Source organism: Leuresthes tenuis, unplaced genomic scaffold (genome assembly GCF_036924035.1).
Source record: "Leuresthes tenuis unplaced genomic scaffold, fLeuTen1.0.hap1 SCAF_3, whole genome shotgun sequence".
Lineage (NCBI taxonomy): Eukaryota > Metazoa > Chordata > Actinopteri > Atheriniformes > Atherinopsidae > Leuresthes > Leuresthes tenuis.
In genome coordinates, this window is record NW_027325357.1 from 1,694,326 (window position 1) to 1,713,057 (window position 18,732).

At 50.0% G+C, this 18,732-nt stretch overlaps 1 protein-coding gene across 2 annotated transcripts in view; it reads left to right on the forward strand.

Moving 5' to 3' along the window:
- The window catches only part of grm7 (glutamate metabotropic receptor 7), a 244,652-nt gene extending 230,088 nt beyond the window's left edge, over nt 1-14,564 (forward strand). Inside the window, exons 10-11 of one of the 2 annotated variants that reach the window (XM_072381382.1) lie at nt 5,841-5,863; nt 12,777-14,564. In XM_072381382.1, the coding sequence (XP_072237483.1) occupies nt 5,841-5,845 (5 nt within the window). In that variant the 3' untranslated portion in view covers nt 5,846-5,863; nt 12,777-14,564. The remainder of the gene's footprint in view (nt 1-5,840; nt 5,864-12,776) is intronic. The other variant, XM_072381381.1, reaches the window with a different exon arrangement.
- The last annotated feature ends 4,168 nt before the right edge of the window (nt 14,565-18,732 follow it).

Sequence of the window (18,732 nt, forward strand, 5' to 3'; positions counted from 1 at the left end):
AATTCAGCTCATGTAAGCTACGTTTCTACAAAAAAAAGAGGAAAAAAGAGCGAAACAGCCAACGCAACAATCTGAGGAACCGTGTCCGATGGTGCAGTGAGACTCAAAGGCTGTTTGTTGAGTTTAAATGAAGCAGCTTCCACTGTGGCAGCAGATCTGTGGACTGACTGCTGCTCAGCACAGTCAGTTACAGCAGAGCCTTCATCGGAGGCCAGTAAAACACTGGCAAGAAGGCAAGTATAGATCTGCAGCTCATTGGAGTTGTTTCATCAGAGGGGATTCAGAAAGTCGTGCAATATAAAGTCATTCTCAGCACCACTGAGGGAAAATGCAAATGTAAATTATTTATACAGCCCTCTACAACAGCAGATAATAAACAAAGAAAAGAATAAGCACAAAACAATAAAATAACAGTAAACGCAATAAAATACAGCAAAATTGAATAAGATAATATAAAAGTGTCACCATACTGCTGGGTATTAAAAGCCATCTGAAATAAGTAGGTTTTTAGCCCTGATTTAAAGAGGTCAGAGGTCAGAAATAAGACTCATCTCGGGGGGGAGCTTATTCCAGAGCCTGGGGGCACCCCAGGGCTTGTATTTTGACCTGAACACTTCCAACAAAAGTTGATTTGTTGACCTCAGAGCTCTGCCAGGGTTACGGACAGTTAAAAGCTCAGATAAATACGATGTGGTGAGGCCGTTAAGAGCTTTAAAAACAAACGTTAAAAGTTTAAAATCAGTTCTATAAAGGACAGGAAGCCAATGAAGGGAGTTAAGAACAGGAGTGATGTGCACAGGTCTGTTAGTGTTGGTTAAAGACGGGCAGCAGCAGAGTTTTGCACCAGTTGAAGGCGACTGAGAGAAGTCATAAAGTCCATTGCAGTAGTCTAACCTTGAACTTATTAGGGCAGTGACTCAGGGCATGGCGGCTTTCTCATAGCAGAACTATGGGATGTTTCAGGCTCACCTGAGCCATCCCTAACTATAAGCTTTATCAGAAAGGAAAGTTTCAGCCTGATCTTAAAGGTAGAGAGGGTGTCTGCTTCCTGAAGCCAAACTGGCAGCTGGTTCCACAGAGAGGGGCCTGATAACTGAAGGCTCTGCCTCCCATTCTGCTTTTGGGGGCCTGATAACTGAAGGCTCTGCCTCCCATTCTGCTTTTAGGGGCCTGATAACTGAAGGCTCTGCCTCCCATTCTGCTTTTAGGGGCCTGATAACTGAAGGCTCTACCTCCCATTCTGCTTTTAGGGGCCTGATAACTGAAGGCTCTGCCTCCCATTCTGCTTTTAGGGGCCTGATAACTGAAGGCTCTGCCTCCCATTCTGCTTTTAGGGGCCTGATAACTGAAGGCTCTGCCTCCCATTCTGCTTTTAGGGGCCTGATAACTGAAGGCTCTGCCTCCCATTCTGCTTTTGGGGGCCTGATAACTGAAGGCTCTGCCTCCCATTCTGCTTTTAGGGGCCTGATAACTGAAGGCTCTGCCTCCCATTCTGCTTTTAGGGGCCTGATAACTGAAGGCTCTACCTCCCATTCTGCTTTTAGGGGCCTGATAACTGAAGGCTCTGCCTCCCATTCTGCTTTTAGGGGCCTGATAACTGAAGGCTCTGCCTCCCATTCTGCTTTTAGGGGCCTGATAACTGAAGGCTCTACCTCCCATTCTGCTTTTAGGGGCCTGATAACTGAAGGCTCTGCCTCCCATTCTGCTTTTAGGGGCCTGATAACTGAAGGCTCTGCCTCCCATTCTGCTTTTAGGGGCCTGATAACTGAAGGCTCTGCCTCCCATTCTGCTTTTAGGGGCCTGATAACTGAAGGCTCTGCCTCCCATTCTGCTTTTAGAAACTCTGGGAACCACAAGGAAACCTGTAGCCTGAGAGCAAAGTGCTCTGTTGGGGAAATCCATCCATCCATCATCTGCCGCTTATCCGGGGGTCGGGTCGCGGGGGCAGCAGCTTGAGCAGAGAAACCCAGACGTCTCTGTCCCCGGCCACTTCTTCCAGCTCTTCCGGGGGGACCCCGAGGCGTTCCCAGGCCAGCCGAGAGACATAGTCTCTCCAGCGTGTCCTGGGTCTTCCCCGGGGTCTCCTCCCAGTGGGACGTGCCCGGAACACCTCCCCAGGGAGGCGCCCAGGGGGCATCCTAACCAGATGCCCGAGCCACCTCATCTGACTCCTCTCAATGCGGAGGAGCAGCGGTTCTACTCCGAGCCCCTCCCGGATGACTGAGCTTCTCACCCTATCTCTAAGGGAGAGCCCAGACACCCTGCGGAGGAAACCCATTTCGGCCGCTTGTATTCGCGATCTTGTTCTTTCGGTCACTACCCACAACTCGTGACCATAGGTGAGGATGGGAACGTAGATTGACCAGTAAGTAGAGAGCTTCGCCTTCTGGCTCAGCTCCCTCTTCACAACGACGGGTCGGTGCAGAGCCCGCAACACTGCAGACGCCGCACCGATCCGCCCGTCAATCTCCCGCTCCATTCGTCCCTCACTCGTGAACAAGACCCCGAGATACTTGAACTCCTCCACTTGGGGAAGGATCTCATTCCCGACCCGGAGAGAGCATTCCACCCTTTTCCGGCTGAGAACCATAGTCTCGGATTTGGAGGTGCTGATTCTCATCCCAGCCGCTTCACACTCGGCTGCGAATCGCTCCAGTGAGAGCTGAAGGTCACGGCCTGACGACGCTAACAGAACCACATCATCTGCAAAAAGCAGAGACCCGATTCTGAGGTCGCCAAATCGGACACCCTCAACGCCCTGGCTGCGCCTAGAAATTCTGTCCATAAAAGTTAGGAACAGAATCGGTGACAAAGGGCAGCCCTGACGGAGTCCAACTCTCACCGGAAACGTATCCGACTTACTGCCGGCAATGCGGACCAAACTCTGGCACCGGTCATACAGAGACCGAACGGACCCTATCAAGGGGTCCGGCACTCCATATTCCCGGAGCACCCCCCACAGGACTCCACGAGGGACACGGTCGAACGCTTTCTCCAAGTCCACAAAACACATGTAGACTGGTTGGGCGAACTCCCATGCACCCTCCAGGATCCTGCCGAGGGTATAGAGCTGGTCCACTGTTCCACGGCCAGGACGAAAGCCACACTGCATCTCCTGAATCCGAGGCTCGATTATCCGACGGATCCTCCTCTCCAATACCCCCGAATAGACCTTACCAGGGAGGCTGAGGAGTGTGATACCCCTATAGTTGGAACACACCCTCTGGTCCCCCTTTTTAAAGAGGGGGACCACCACCCCAATCTGCCAGTCCAGAGGCACTGTCCCCGATGTCCACGCGATGCTGCAGAGGCGTGTCAGCCAAGACAGCCCTACAACATCCAGAGCCTTGAGAAACTCAGGACGGACCTCATCCACCCCCGGGGCCTTGCCACCGAGGAGCTTTTTGACCACCTCGGCAACCTCAGCCCCAGAAATGGGAGGCCCCGTCTCCGAGCTCTCCGACTCTGCCTCTTCCGAGCACGTGTTGGTAGGATTGAGGAGTTCCTCGAAGTACTCCCCCCACCGACTCACAACATCCCTAGTTGAGGTCAGCAAAGCCCCGTCCCCACTGTAAACAGTGTTGACTGTGAGCCGCTTCCCCCCCCTGAGACGCCGGATGGTGGACCAGAATCTCTTCGAGGCCGTCCGGAAATCGTTCTCCATGGTCTCACCGAACTCCTCCCAGGCCCGAGTTTTTGCCTCAGCAACCGCCGAAGCCGCAGCCCGTCTGGCCTGTCGGTACCTATCAGCTGCTTCCAGGGTCCCACTGGCCAAAAAGGCCCGATAGGACTCCTTCTTCAGCTTGACGGCTTCCCTCACCACTGGTGTCCACCAGCAGGTTCGAGGGTTGCCGCCACGACAGGCACCGACCACCTTACGGCCACAACTCCGATCAGCTGCCTCGGCAATGGAGTCACGGAACATGGCCCATTCGGACTCAATGTCCCCCACCTCCCCCGGGATATGGTTGAAGCTCTGCCGGAGGTGGGAGTTAAAGCTCCTTCTGACCCCTTATGATGAACAAAAAATTTGGACCTCGTGATCCCTTGCCCGGATGTGGGACACCGGGGCCTCCCCCCGGAGCCAGGCCCGGGGGTGGGGCCCGGCAGCGGGCGCCTGGTGGCCGGGTCTGTGCCCATGGGGCTCGGTCGGGCATAGCCCGAAATGATGACGTGGGTCCCCCTTCCGACGGGCTCACCACCCGTGGGAGGGGCCAAGGGGGTCGGGTGCGATGTGAGCTGGGTAGCGGCCGAAGGCAGAGGCCTTGGCGGTCTGATCCTCGGCTACTGAAGCTAGCTCTTGGGACGTGGAATGTCACCTCTCTGTTGGGGAAGGAGCCGGAGCTGGTGCGCGAGGCTGAGCGGTTCCGGCTAGATATAGTCGGACTCACCTCGACGCACGGCTTGGGCTCTGGAAGCAGTCCTCTTGAGAGGGGTTGGACTCTCTTCCACTCTGGAGTTGCCCGTGGTGAGAGGCGCAGAGCAGGTGTGGGCATACTTATTGCCCCCCAGCTGTGTGCCAGTACATTGGGGTTTACCCCAGTGAACGAGAGGGTAGCCTCCCTCCGCCTTCGGGTGGGGGGACGAGTCCTGACTGTTGTTTGTGCCTATGCGCCAAACAGCAGTTCAGAGTACCCACCCTTTTTGGAGTCTCTGGGGGAGGCACTGGAGAATGCTCCTACCGGAGACTCCCTCGTTCTGCTGGGGGACTTCAATGCTCACGTGGGCAATGACAGTGAGACCTGGAGGGGTGTGATTGGGAGGAACGGCCCCCCCGATCTGAACCAGAGTGGTGTTATGTTGTTGGACTTCTGTGCTGGTCATGGACTGTCCATAACGAACACCATGTTCAGACATAAGGGTGTCCATATGTGCACTTGGCACCAGGACACCCTTGGCCGCAGTTCGATGATCGACTTTGTGGTTGTATCATCGGACTTGCGGCCGTATGTCCTGGACACTCGGGTGAAGAGAGGGGCGGAGCTGTCAACTGATCACCACCTGTTGGGGAAATATCTGTGATAAAATAACAGTAAAACGCAATAAAATACAGCAAAATTGAATAAGATAATATAAAAGAGTCACCATTCTACTGGGTATTAAAAGCCATCTGAAATAAGTAGGTTTTTAGCCCTGATTTAAAGAGGTCAGAGGTCAGAAATAAGATGCATCTGGGGGGGGGAGCTTATTCCAGAGCCTGGGGAATGTAAGGATTTACATGGCCTTCCCGGCCTTTCAGACGACTTCCTGTTTACCAAGAAGCTGAGAAAACATCTTCAGAAGAGTTCAGAACATTCAAGTATATTCGAAAGATTTCTGTCAAATTATTTTTGATTCATATGAAACTTTTTATGGAACTTCACAACAAATGAGCTCAAACTATGCAGCCAGCATTTTAATGTATGAAAACTGGAGCTTTGGGCATCTCAGGACTTACTCTTATTCACAAAATGCATCACTGTCAGTCCTGATCTCACCGGTGATCCTTTTAATGCGTTTGATTAGCAGTAGAAACGTGAAGTGAGCTCCTTCTAACCAAACTAAACGTCCTGCAGGAGTCTCCTCGCTGTGTTACATCTGAAAAGCACATTTTAATGGGACATTCTGTCTGTTTCTGAGTCACTTTGCTCCATCTTTCCATAAAATCCCAGAATCACCTCTTTCTTCACAGGAAGCCAGTTATAAAATATGAAAATGAAAAATAGGCCTCAGTTTGCTTGTTGCCAGTAATAAAACGGGTTTAAATGACATGACTGTGATCACATTACCTCCCAGCAGTGGGAATCCCGTCTGGCTTCTCAGGAACGACTCACCAAATCATGTTTTTCTCCTCCTGACAGGCTAATTTCATAATTTATCAGAGGTAAGAGCAAATTAATCTTCTTCTTCTGCTTTGCTGTCCTGACCTTGATCCATTTCCTTCTGGAGGTGTGAGGAGGAGGGGAGACAGGAGGGAGGCGAGTGTGGAGGGAATATTAAATATCTGGCTCTTCAACGCCATCTTTTAACTGACTCATAACTTTTACATGAAGAGAGGCTTGTATGGCTGCTGGAGTGGCAGATTTACAGTTATTCTCTGGTGCTGCTTTAAGAGGGGCTTTAACGGCACATCTGACCTCCACAACCTCGGGTTTTACTGCAGTCCTCAAAGTCTGACGCTGGAAAATCCCAAACCTGCTGAGATCTGAGGATGGTTCACAGGCGGATCTGAGAAACAACCCCAGATACAGCAAGATGCTCCATGTCAACGCCCTGCATTCAGGGTCCAACACGAGTAAAAACAGAGGCTCCTGCCTTTAAACGCTGATATTTACAGAGTCAACACAACTGAGTCTGAGCCCAAAAGCAGCAGGTGTCACGTTGGATTGTAGCAACGTTAGCTGCATTTAAAGGAGGATTTAAGAATGATCCGCTATTCTGAGTGAAGGCACCATGACCCAGAAGCACAAAGCACCTTTAAATCTTCCTCGTAGTCCAAGTTAAGTCCGAGTTAGTTTGTTAAACAGCCGAGCTAAGCGCTGTTCTCACCTGGCAGGTGTTAGAGGAGGCTCTGGCTGTGCAGGGGGTCCCTTCACTGACCAAAAAGTAGAATTCTGTCATGTTTTAAGTCAGTTTTGGGTTTCAGGAGGCCTGCTTTTTAACATGAAGCAGCCAGCAGTAATTGATGATGTTTGTGGAGTTTCTGAGGCAGAGCTCTGACTTTGAGAAATGTTCCTTGTTCTGGTTTTGAGTTCTGCTGCCTTCCATCAGAGCGGCAGTTTCCCCCGGTTGTTTGTTTCTTACAGGGAGTGTTATTGTGGCCCTGCAGGAACAGCCTTTATTTCCTCACAGAGACGGATGAAAGCTCCGCTAATGTGAGGCAGCAGCAAAGCTGCTGTAGCTGGATGGGACTCTGTGACTTTAAATAATGAAGGCCCCCCTGGGAAAGCTCTGCGGTGCCGCCCGTGGTGCGGTGATAATGAAAGCTCATCAATCAGTCCTGTTAGTTATCGTGTGGCGGGGGGGGGGGCTATCAACACAGCAGGGAGGTGGGACTGCTGCCAGTCTGCAGCAGCAGCCGTGGAGCTGCAGCTCGGTCAGGACTCCCTGAAGAGCAGCAGAGCCATCTGTTGGTCCGATCCGGTCTACCACCCCCCCCATACCTCCTCTCATTTGGCCTCCAGTTCACACTCTTTCTCCTTTCTCCCCTCCCCTCTCTCAGCTCTGTAAAAGCCACTCAGGATGGCTTCATTTCTTCTTCTCTGCTCCTCTGGCCCTCTTTCTGTCTCCATCCTTTCTGCTGCTACAGCTGATTCCCAACAACAAAGACTCCATCTTCAGCCCCTCTTCAAAGCCCAAATCTCTCTGATTCTCCTTTATAAGACCTCTCAGCCCTTCTCCAAAAGCTGATTCCTCATACAACAAAGGCTTCAGTCTATCTCTTAAAGCTCGTATCACTGCTGCTCTCAAAAAGAATCCTTACAAGCAGTGCCCTCCTGCCCAGGGAGTGAATTATTTTACATTTCTCTCTTTGGAAATGTGCTTTTCAAATACCTCCACATCTGGAACTGACCCTTGGGATTTTGTTTTAAAGTGTGAATGTGGAAAAAAACAGCGGTGTGCTGCAGGGAGGGAAGGGCTCACAGCTGGGCCTCGTGCACGAGCATCTGAGTCAGATTCAGCAAACTTTGTGTTACTGCACGAGCTTTAGGTAAAAGGTTTGAGGAATTCATGACCTGGAGTGGCTGAAATGGTGTGAGGTTTGGTTCTTCTTCAACTTTATTTCAGTTCTAATGTTTCATAAAAACATTGTCCTCAGCAGGCGTTAAACTCAGGAAATCCAACAACACGTGAGATATTAAACTGTGTTATTATTTACTGAACAAAAAACAAAGAAGCACGTGTGTGAAAAACTAAGTGAACCCTGACTGCTTCCTCAGGAACTAAGAGGGTAAGAAGCAGCCAGGAGCTGCTGATCAATGCTCTGATTAACTGATCCTCAGTCAGTGTGAGCAGCTCTATAAAAGCAGGAGTTCTGTCAGTTTAACACGATGCCAAGGAGGAAAGACACCAGCAATGATCTCAGAGAAGCAGCTGCTGCTGCCCATCAGTCTGGGAAGGGTTATAAGGCCATTTCCAGACTATCTGGAGTCCATCATTCTACAGAGAGAAAGATTATTCACAAGTGGAAAACATTCAGGACAGCTGTCAATCTTCCCAGGAGTGGACGTCCCAGCAAGTTCCCCCCAAGGTGAAGAAGCCCAGAGCTACATCTCAGACTCTACAGGCCTCAGTTAGCATGTTAAAGGTTAAAGGTCACCCCAAGGTGAAAAAGCCCAGAGCTACATCTCAGACTCTACAGGCCTCAGTTAGCATGTTAAAGGTTAAAGGTCACCCCAAGGTGAAGAAGCCCAGAGCTACATCTCAGACTCTACAGGCCTCAGTTAGCATGTTAAAGGTTAAAGGTCACCCCAAGGTGAAAAAGCCCAGAGCTACATCTCAGACTCTACAGGCCTCAGTTAGCATGTTAAAGGTTAAAGGTCACCCCAAGGTGAAAAAGCCCAGAGCTACATCTCAGACTCTACAGGCCTCAGTTAGCATGTTAAAGGTTAAAGGTCACCCCAAGGTGAAAAAGCCCAGAGCTACATCTCAGACTCTACAGGCCTCAGTTAGCATGTTAAAGGTTAAAGGTCATGGCAGCACAGTTAGAAAAAGGCTGAACAAGGATGGCTTGTTTGGAAGGGCTGCAGGAGAAAGCCTCTTCTCTCTAAAAAGAACATGGCAGCACAGCTTAGGTTTGCAAAGCTGCATCTGAACAAAGCTCAAGACTTCTGGAACAATGTCCTTTGGACAGACCAGAGCAAAGTGGAGATGTTTGGTCCTAATGCACAGCAGCACGTTTGGAGGAAACCAAACACAGCATATCAACACAAACACCTCACTTAGTTTCTCACACCCTGCTTCTGTGTTTTGTCTCGGTTTTTGTTCCACAGATAATGACACAGTGAAAAATATAATTTTACGTCCCGATACATTCAGCCTCAGAAGTCGATGGGGGTGTACTTTCTTTCTCACGTACACAGCAGCTTCCTCAGACCTCAGAACCAAACCTGACACTGTTGGAGGAGAGAAGTGTGCACAGAGCTCAGCTGTGATTGGCCGTCAGACTCATGACAAAGTCAGAGAGGTTCAGGCCTTAATATGCAAGCAGACATTTCCTCTTTCATCCTCTGACATGATTAATGACGGGCTTTTGGCTCCCACTCATTTGTCTCCGGATGGACACCGAGGGCCAAAGAGATGCCAGTGTGGGGGGGGCGAGCTGCAGGGGTCGGGCAACACATCTGTTCTTCCTGCTCTTTAAATATCTGAGGGCCGTTTTCATCTAAATGCAACCAGCAGCAGGCTGTGGGGTCCTTTATTCATCCGAAATAGACTCAAATAAACACACGTTCAGAGCATCAAAACAAGTCTTATTTACAGATTTTAACCATAAAGGAGGAACAGAGGCAGGAAGTGGATTATAGTGGATTAAGCTGCATTAATCAGCAAGAATTTATTGACTTCCGAGATGCACAAAGAGGGAGAAAGTGTAAGAAGATCAAAGCAGAGAACAACATCCAACATCTGGCCTTTAAATAAGACAAATATAGAGCAGGGCGTTGAGGGGGTCCGATTTGGCGACCTCAGAATCGGGTCTCTGCTTTTTGCGGATGATGTGGTCGGGTCGTGACCTTCAGCTCTCACTGGAGCGATTCGGCTGGGATGAGAATCAGAACCTCCAAATCCAGGACTATGGTCCTCAGCCGGAAAAGGGTGGAATGCTCTCTCCGGGTCGGGAATGAGATCCTTCCCCAAGTGGAGGAGTTCAAGTATCTCGGGGTCTTGTTCACAGTGAGGGACGAATGGAGCGTGAGATTAACGGTGGATCGGTGCAGCGTCTGCAGTGTTGCTGCACCGACCCGTCGATGTGAAGAAGGAGCTGAGCCAGAAGGAGAAGCTCTCTATTTACTGGTTCCTCACCTTTGGTCCTGAGCTGTGGGTAGAGACCGAAAGAACGAGATTGCGAATACAAGCGGCTGAAATGGGTGTCTGGGCCTCCCTTAGAGATAGGGTGAGAAGCTCAGTCATCCGGGAGGGGCTCGGAGTAGAACCGCTGCTCCTCCGCATTGAGAGGAGTCAGATGAGGTGCATCTGGTTAGGATGCCCCCTGGACGCCTCCCTGGGGAGGTGTTCTGGGCCCGTCCCACTGGGAGGAGACCCGGGGGAAGACCCAGGACACGCTGGAGAGACTATGGCCTGGGAACGCCTCGGGGTCCCCCCGGAAGAGCTGGAGGAAGTGGCCGGGGATGGATGGATGATGGATGGATGATGGATGGATGGATGGATGGATGGATGGATGGATGGATGGATGGATGGATGGATGGATGGATGGATGGATGGATGGTGGATGGATAGATGGATGGATGGATGGATGGATGGTGGATGGATGGATGATGGATGGATGATGGATGATGGATGGATGGATGGATGGATGGATGGATGGATGGATGGATGGTGGATGGATGGATGGATGGATGGATGGATGGATGGATGGTGGATGGATGGATGGATGATGGATGGATGGATGGATGGATGGATGGTGGATGGATGGATGGATGGATGGATGGTGGATGGATGGATGGATGGATGGATGGATGGATGGATGGATGGATGGATGATGGATGGATGGATGGATGGATGGATGGATGGATGGATGGATGGATGGATGGATGGATGGATGGATGGATGGATGGATGATGGATGGATGGTGGATGGATGGATGGATGGATGATGGATGGATGGTGGATGGATGGATGGATGGATGGATGGTGGATGGATGGATGGATGATGGATGGATGATGGATGGATGGTGGGTGGATGGATGGATGGTGGATGGATGGATGGTGGATGGATGGATGGATGGATGGATGGTGGATGGATGGATGGATGATGGATGGATGGATGGATGGTGGATGGATGGATGGATGGATGGTGGATGGATGATGGATGGGTGGATGGATGGATGGATGGTGGATGGATGGATGGATGGATGATGGATGGATGGATGGATGGATGGATGGTGGATGGATGGTGGATGGATGGATGGATGGATGGATGATGGATGGATGGTGGGTGGATGGATGGATGGATGATGGATGGATGGTGGATGGATGGATTGATGGATGGATGGATGGTGGGTGGATGGATGGATGGATGATGGATGGATGGATGGATGGTGGATGGATGGATGGATGGATGGTGGATGGATAGATGGATGGATGGATGGATGGATGGATGGATGGATGGATGGTGGATGGATGGATGGATGGATGGTGGATGGATAGATGGATGGATGGTGGATGGATGGATGGATGATGGATGGATGGATGGATGGATGGATGGTGGATGGATGGATGGATGGATGATGGATGGATGGATGGATGGATGGATGGTGGGTGGATGGATGGATGGATGGTGGATGGATGGATGGATGGATGGATGGTGGATGGATGGATGGATGGATGATGGATGGATGATGGATGATGGATGGATGGATGGATGGATGGATGGATGGTGGATGGATGGATGGATGGATGATGGATGGATGGATGGATGGTGGATGGATGGATGGATGATGGATGGATGGATGGATGGATGGATGGTGGATGGATGGATGGATGGATGATGGATGGATGGATGGATGGATAAATGAGACTTTTTTAAAAAACTTTCACTAAAATTCACAGGTTTGGTGGCTTTAACCTGAGATCCATCTCCTCCGATGTCCAATCAGCTTTTCTTATTTACTTCCTCTGAATGAGACGCAGAAATATCACCTGATTGGTTGGTTTAAATGTGCTTGGACGAGCCGTGAGTTGGTCAAACATTAAAGTTGTTCAGCAGTTAACAGAAATCCGGCTGAGATGAGCTCACATTTCCATTTAAACTTCAAATAAAGACGTTTTTGTTTGTGAAAACAGGAAGAAATCATCAGTAAATATGAGTTCTAAGGCACTCTGCTCACATGGATTCATTAAGCAAGAAAAACTGCATTTTGACCCAGAACCACCCGGTTCTTTTTGTCCCGGGGAGCTGAACGACTGCTTCAGACTGCGTTTCTGCCGGGGCTGCATGACATCAGGCAAACATACAATATATAAGCAAAAAGCTCAATAAATGGCTCTAATATCAGGTGGATTAACAGGGGCTGCGCTCCACTTCCATCCCTGTGCATGCTGGGTAACGCAGCCCTGGTTAATACGCCTCAGCTCATCCTGTTCCGAGTCTTTTTAAGCACTGAAATGAAGGTTTTCATCAGGATTTTGGATATTTCGCAGCCGTCGTCTCCTCTGTGGCGTTAAGTGTGGATGAGACAAACGGCTCTTTAAAGCTTTTTATCAATCAATACCAGGAAAATGAATGATTTCAAATCGGATCAGTGTTTAAGTCTGGAGCCAACAGGATGAGAGTTCATTTATTGATCACTACATACTTCCACCTGCTGCCACAGCTGCTTTGTGCTGGTTGTTGTGAAGGAAACCCTCATATAAGAGAACCTGGGGGGGTTCTGACCCCTCAGCGCCATGAAACCTCACGCCTCTGAGTCATAGAGTCTCTAAGGACGTCAGGATGATGGCGTCCGCCTCACGCCTGCCCTCATCATCATTAACCTTCATCTGTGACATCACAGCGGCCTCCAGGAGCGATGCTGATCTGTGTCTTCATCCCTTCTCTCTTCTCCTCTTCCTCCACAGGTCCTGCAGCAAAGACGAAGTACGTGAGCTACAACGACCTCGCGATCTGACTGCATTCCTCCATCAGAACGGGACGCCAGGCGGATCTGCCCTCCTGCTCGGATCATCAAAACCGGAGAGACGAGGAGGACGGCTTTCGTTTTTAGTTTTTCTTTTGGTCTCATGTGTGTCGCTGCCCACCAGAGACGTTCAGGCGCTGCTCGCCTGGTGGGACTTTTCCCCTCTGAACACAGACACAAAGGGGAGTTTGTTTCGTTGGTGATGTCACAGCAGCGAGGACGAGCGCGCCGAACGCCTCGGCAGAGGCTCGGCGGCACTGCCGGCTGTGTCGGCCCAACCACGAACCCGCGCACCCACCACCGCTCGTCTCTTAACGTACTTCCAAGCTGCTCGTTTCCGGCCTCCATGTCGACCCGTGTGTGGTTCTTTATGGCTTCCATGTCGCCTGCTTCAGTTCCTTCGTTTGTGGCCCTGAGTCTGGCGCCCACCAGGGGTCCACTTTGCTTCTTGGATGCTCATTGTTTACGTTTTGAATCGTGTTTTATCAAAGCCATATTCTTTGCTTAGATTTGGGGGGGCTGTTGCTCGCGCTGGACTCGGATTTTTATCAGTCTGATGTGACTAAAGCATGAAAATGTGGACGTCCTTGAAGCCCCTGAAAACTCTGAGTCAGATTCTGACCGTGAACACGGTTCAATGTAGTTATTAATGGTGCATGTTTTATTTCGTCTGCCAGATAGTACTCTCCCTGTGGGAACTACACATCCCATGATGCTTTGTGGGTTCCACAGAGACGTGCATCCTGCTGTGAGCTTCTGTCTGCAGCGCATCATGCAGCAAACGCCACCGATTTCTGCCGAGCCGCAGACGTAAGAACGTCTGTGGTCGCACCGAAGCCTGCCCTGCATGTGCGCTACGGTTCGACGTGTCACGAGTCAGGACGACAGGAGGTTTTCAGGGGCTTTAACTCCCGGCTCAGCTCAGCAGTGGGAACATGTGACCGGGGTCTGCTCTACGAAGCAGGATCAGAGGAGCTTTCTGTCACAAAGCTGGATCACTTCTGTCTGGGACATGTTCCAGAGGAGGGTTACGATCCAGTACCACAGCCAATCAATCAATTCCCTGGGAAAATGTTCTAAAAAAAACCTCACTGCATTGAGTTTCTTTTCACTAATAGAATTAATCTGCAGTGAAGTCTGAGGTAGAAGGCTGTAGATCCCAGCCGGGGCAGCAGGGTGGTGTTTCATCGTGTTTTAGATCATTTTCTAACTGCAACAAATATCTTTATGACCAAAACACAAGCAGAACGCGCTGCAGCGTCACTGCGTGCATGAATCCGACCTCACATCACCAGGAGAAATCAAACAGCTGCCAGGGGACCCAGTGACCCGGGGACCCAGTGACCCGGGGACCCAGTGACCCGGGGGCCCAGTGACTCAGGGACCCAGTGACTCGGGGACCCAGTGACCCGGGGACCCAGTGACTCGGGGTTCCAGTGACTCGGGGACCCAGTGACTCGGGGACCCAGTGACCTGGGGACCCAGTGACTCGGGGACCCAGTGACTCGGGGACCCAGTGACTCGGGGACCCAGTGACTCGGGGACCCAGTGACCCGGGGACCCAGTGACCCGGGGACCCAGTGACTCGGGGACCCAGTGACTCGGGGACCCAGTGACTCGGGGTTCCAGTGACCCGGGGACCCAGTGACCCGGGGACCCAGTGACGCGGGGACCCAGTGACCCGGGGACCCAGTGACGCGGGGACCCAGTGACTCGGGGACCCAGTGACCTGGGGACCCAGTGACTCGGGGACCCAGTGACTCGGGGACCCAGTGACTCATGACCCAGTGACTCGGGGACCCAGTGACTCGGGGACCCAGTGACCCGGGGACCCAGTGACTCGGGGACCCAGTGACCCGGGGACCCAGTGACTCGGGGACCCAGTGACTCGGGGACCCAGTGACCCGGGGACCCAGTGACTCGGGGACCCAGTGACCCGGGGACCCAGTGACGCGGGGACCCAGTGACTCGGGGACCCATTGACCCGGGGTTCTAGTGACTCGGGGACCCAGTGACTCGGGGAACCAGGGACTCGGGGACCCAGTGACCCGGGGAACCAGGGACTCGGGGACCCAGTGACTCGGGGACCCAGTGACTCGGGGACCCAGTGACTCGGTTGTTTGGTTCTATGATCTGAAATACCTCCGGCTGCCTGTTGAGGAGCTGGTTCAGAGGTTGATTATTTCATGGCGACACGTCTTTATCTTCCTGATGTTGGATCGGGGTTATGCTTCTTCTTCCTGGGACAGATCTGATCCGAGTCTGTGGCTGAGCGCCTGGTTTTAAACACTCTACCTGTTGAAGGCTGGGCCCGCTTCGGGGTGCAGACCCCCGTGTTTTTCGTGAAGTCTTTGTGAAAACTCTGAGCTGTGAGCGTCTCACGGTTGATTTCTCTTGTTTTCTGTTTGTAACTTTCTTGTTTGCGAGTCTGAAAACTTTGACTTTAGTCACCGATGTGGTAAAAATTCGTCTCCTGGCCGTGAACACGAAGACAAAAAGACAAAAAAAAAAAAGAGCTGTGTTTTTAAAGGCCTGGTCACATGATGAAAGCATTCCCTGGGCACACGTTCCTCCTCCTCACACACGAAGACTTCGGCAGTGCTTTGGTGTCTGATGATGATGATGATGAAGTGTTTTTGGTCCGGGGATCCGGTGATCTCACGGACCGCTGCTGTCAAGGTCGTCAATGCATGCCTGATATGTTCGATGTTGAAACCGAATCCGAAAAAAAAGCTGAAAATAGAGATTCTCACGGCTCCGGTGATTCACGTGTCTGCTCTGAACTGTGCCGTTTCTTTGCTTTCTGTTTCTTTTCTGTGGATTCCTCCGGCGCTCTCAGCACAATCCGGCTTTGATCTGTTCGTTATTTTCCTGGAAAAACTCTGGGAAACAGAGAAAAAGATGAGTATATATTTAAAAAAAAGAAAATACTTGTTTAAAAAAGGACGCATGTATGTTTTCTACTGTTTGTACTTGGTATATTCATGTTGCCCTTGCTGCTTCTGTGCCAATGTTGTGGGAGAGATTTACATTCGGCCACTCATGCAACTATTCTGTGGTGTTGTCTAAGAATGTATCAACATGAAATAAAAGCATTTGTTATTTTTTTTACATATTCTGGAGGAGTTTTCTGTGTCCATTTCCACGTTTGGCCAAAAAAACAAACGTATTTTCTGCTATTTTTGGTTTAAATTAAGATTTAATTTTCTGCAGAGGAAACACTAGAAATATATAGACTTCATTTAGAAAATCAACCTCCATCTGAGCTCCAGAAATGCTCATTTTTCACCAGATATGATGAATAACAGATTAACTGTACAAATGTCCCACACTGACATAAGTTGCTGCTGCTTGATAAGAATCGATGCCGGGGGGGGGGGGGGGGGGGGGGGGGGGGGGGTCAGTAAAGAACTCACGGCTCAATGAAAAATAGGAGCTCCTAGGGGCCCTTATCTCCTAGGGATCCGTATCTCCTAGGGCCCCTTATCTCCTAGGGGCCCTTATCTCCTAGGGATCCGTATCTCCTATGGCCCCTTATTTCCTAGGGCCCATTATCTCCTAGGGCCCATTATCTCCTAGGGGCCCTTATCTCCTGGGGGCCCTTATCTCCTAGGGATCCGTATCTCCTATGGCCCCTTATTTCCTAGGGCCCATTATCTCCTAGGGGCCCTTATCTCCTGGGGGCCCTTATCTCCTAGGGATCCGTATCTCCTATGGCCCCTTATTTCCTAGGGCCCCTTATCTCCTAGGGGCCCTTATCTCCTAGGGCCCCTTATTTCCTAGGGCCCCTTATCTCCTGTGGGCCCTTATCTCCTAGGGGCCTGGAGCCAGACCAGTTGGGAACCGCTGCTCCAAACCCATGGTGGAAAAGATCAGAACTTATCATAACAGCTTTGTTCATGGATTCAGAAAAGGATCAAAAAGGAAAAAAATCAAATTAAAAAATCCAATATTTTTCTGACTTACAGTATCTCTTTATCTGGAACCAGTTTTAAGCTTTTAAATATAAGGTTTAAGCATTTCCTGGCGGTTATTTTAAAGGCTGGAGGAGCTGCAGCAGGCCTGAGGTCAGACCCCAAATCAGAGGAAGATGGGTGAAGGTTAGAGGACCGATGAGCTTTTTTAGAGCTAATTCTCCTCATGTTGACTCTTAAATCTCATCGTCTGAACCATCAAAGAAAGACGATTGTACTTAAGAAGCAAATTAACAGCAGCTGACAGCATTTATTCAAGTTCACCACAGACTTCTTTAAATCTTTACCAAAGACTTCTCTTCCGTTCATCACCTCCTCCTTGGACCATCTCCAGTTTCTGGAGGCAGAAAAGCTCAGTGAAGACAAATATTTCCTTATTTGAATGTTTAATGTGAGATAAGCTCACCCTCGTGTCGAGGCAATTAAGATGTGAGAATGAGAGCGAATGGTTTATCGCGGCGGCATCGCGGGAGGCTGAGAGGTGCCCGAGCCGCAGAGCTGAAAGGAAACATCTTCAGCAGGGAATCGGGGTGGAATGGAAGTGGCTGCACTGTACCGGCTCTACAACATCAGCGTCTTTACACATGATGAGGTCCGCGCTTCCATCTGCTGAAAGATAGCAGGTGTCAATGGAAACCAATTTAAGTTGTCTGCAGCAAAGAAAGTTATTAACCCGGCTGACAAAGAAGCGCATCTCCCCTTCCCTCACTTTACTCTGGGAGGAGAAAGAGAAGGAAGGAGTGAGAAATGGAGGAGACTCGAGCTTTGACTTTGTCTTTTTAAACTTTTAAATGAAAGCAGAGATGGAGGAAGGATGGAGCTGGTGGGTGGAGCGTTTCTATCTGAGACTCCAAAGACTTTGTGATTATTTTACATTTAATCTGCTATGAAGGGAACTCTGAGACAGATGTTGGTCAGCTGGATTTCTTCCTTTCAGGGATCATTTGAATCCAGTTAAAATGTTGCTATTATTCTGAAATTCTGCTTGTTTCGCATCACATTTTAATTAGAAATGTGTTTTTATTTCCTGATAATACAGATATTACAGTTACATCATAGCCTTTTATCTCCATTAAATCCAATAAACTGAGGTTATTCTACAGCACAATGATTCACGGGCAGCTTTCGTCCAACAGATCTGATGAAATTTAACTTTTTCTATCAATCGAAGGTGGAACGGCTCAGAAATAAATGGGTCAGATTGAAACAAATCGCCCAAAACTGTGCTTCAGTTTGAACATCTTTGCTCTGGATGAATCATCAGGATGGGAGACAGAGACCAGGAGGAACCAGGATTATAATCTCACCACAGAGTGATGCCCAACATGGACACTTTGGACACTTTGGACGCACTAAAGCACTAAAGCCTGGCAGAAAGACTCCAAAGGAGACGCCTGTCTGCAGCCAGAACCTGAAGCAAGCGTAAGATGCTGCTGCTGCACGCCTGACCGAAACAAGAAGAAGAAGAAGCAGCTGCGAGGTGAAAGCCTGCCTGCCGTGTTGTAAAGGTCAGCAGGAAGTGTTCAAAGCTGACCGACAGCTTATCGTTTCACCATAATAAACACGTTATTCAACCTTTACGCTGCTTTTCCTCTGCTGGCACAAAGCTCTGGTGTTCAGAAATATGACCTAATAAATGGTGAATATTAGTAATGTCTTTATTGCTTGTACTGATAACGCTGAATTTTACACGAATCATTGTGTCTGTATTGATTCAAAGCTTTGCTCGTCCAACCAGAATATGATGGCTACTCAAGCGTTAAATACAGCAACTCTTTAAAGCCTTTAAGCACTTTAATCTGCTTTCTTTACACAGAGAACAGAAATATGTTCTCCTGAACTGCCCAAAGATAAAAAATACACGTAAAAACAGTTTTTAAACCATTCGGTGACGCATTTCTCCACCGATCATTTGAATCCAGT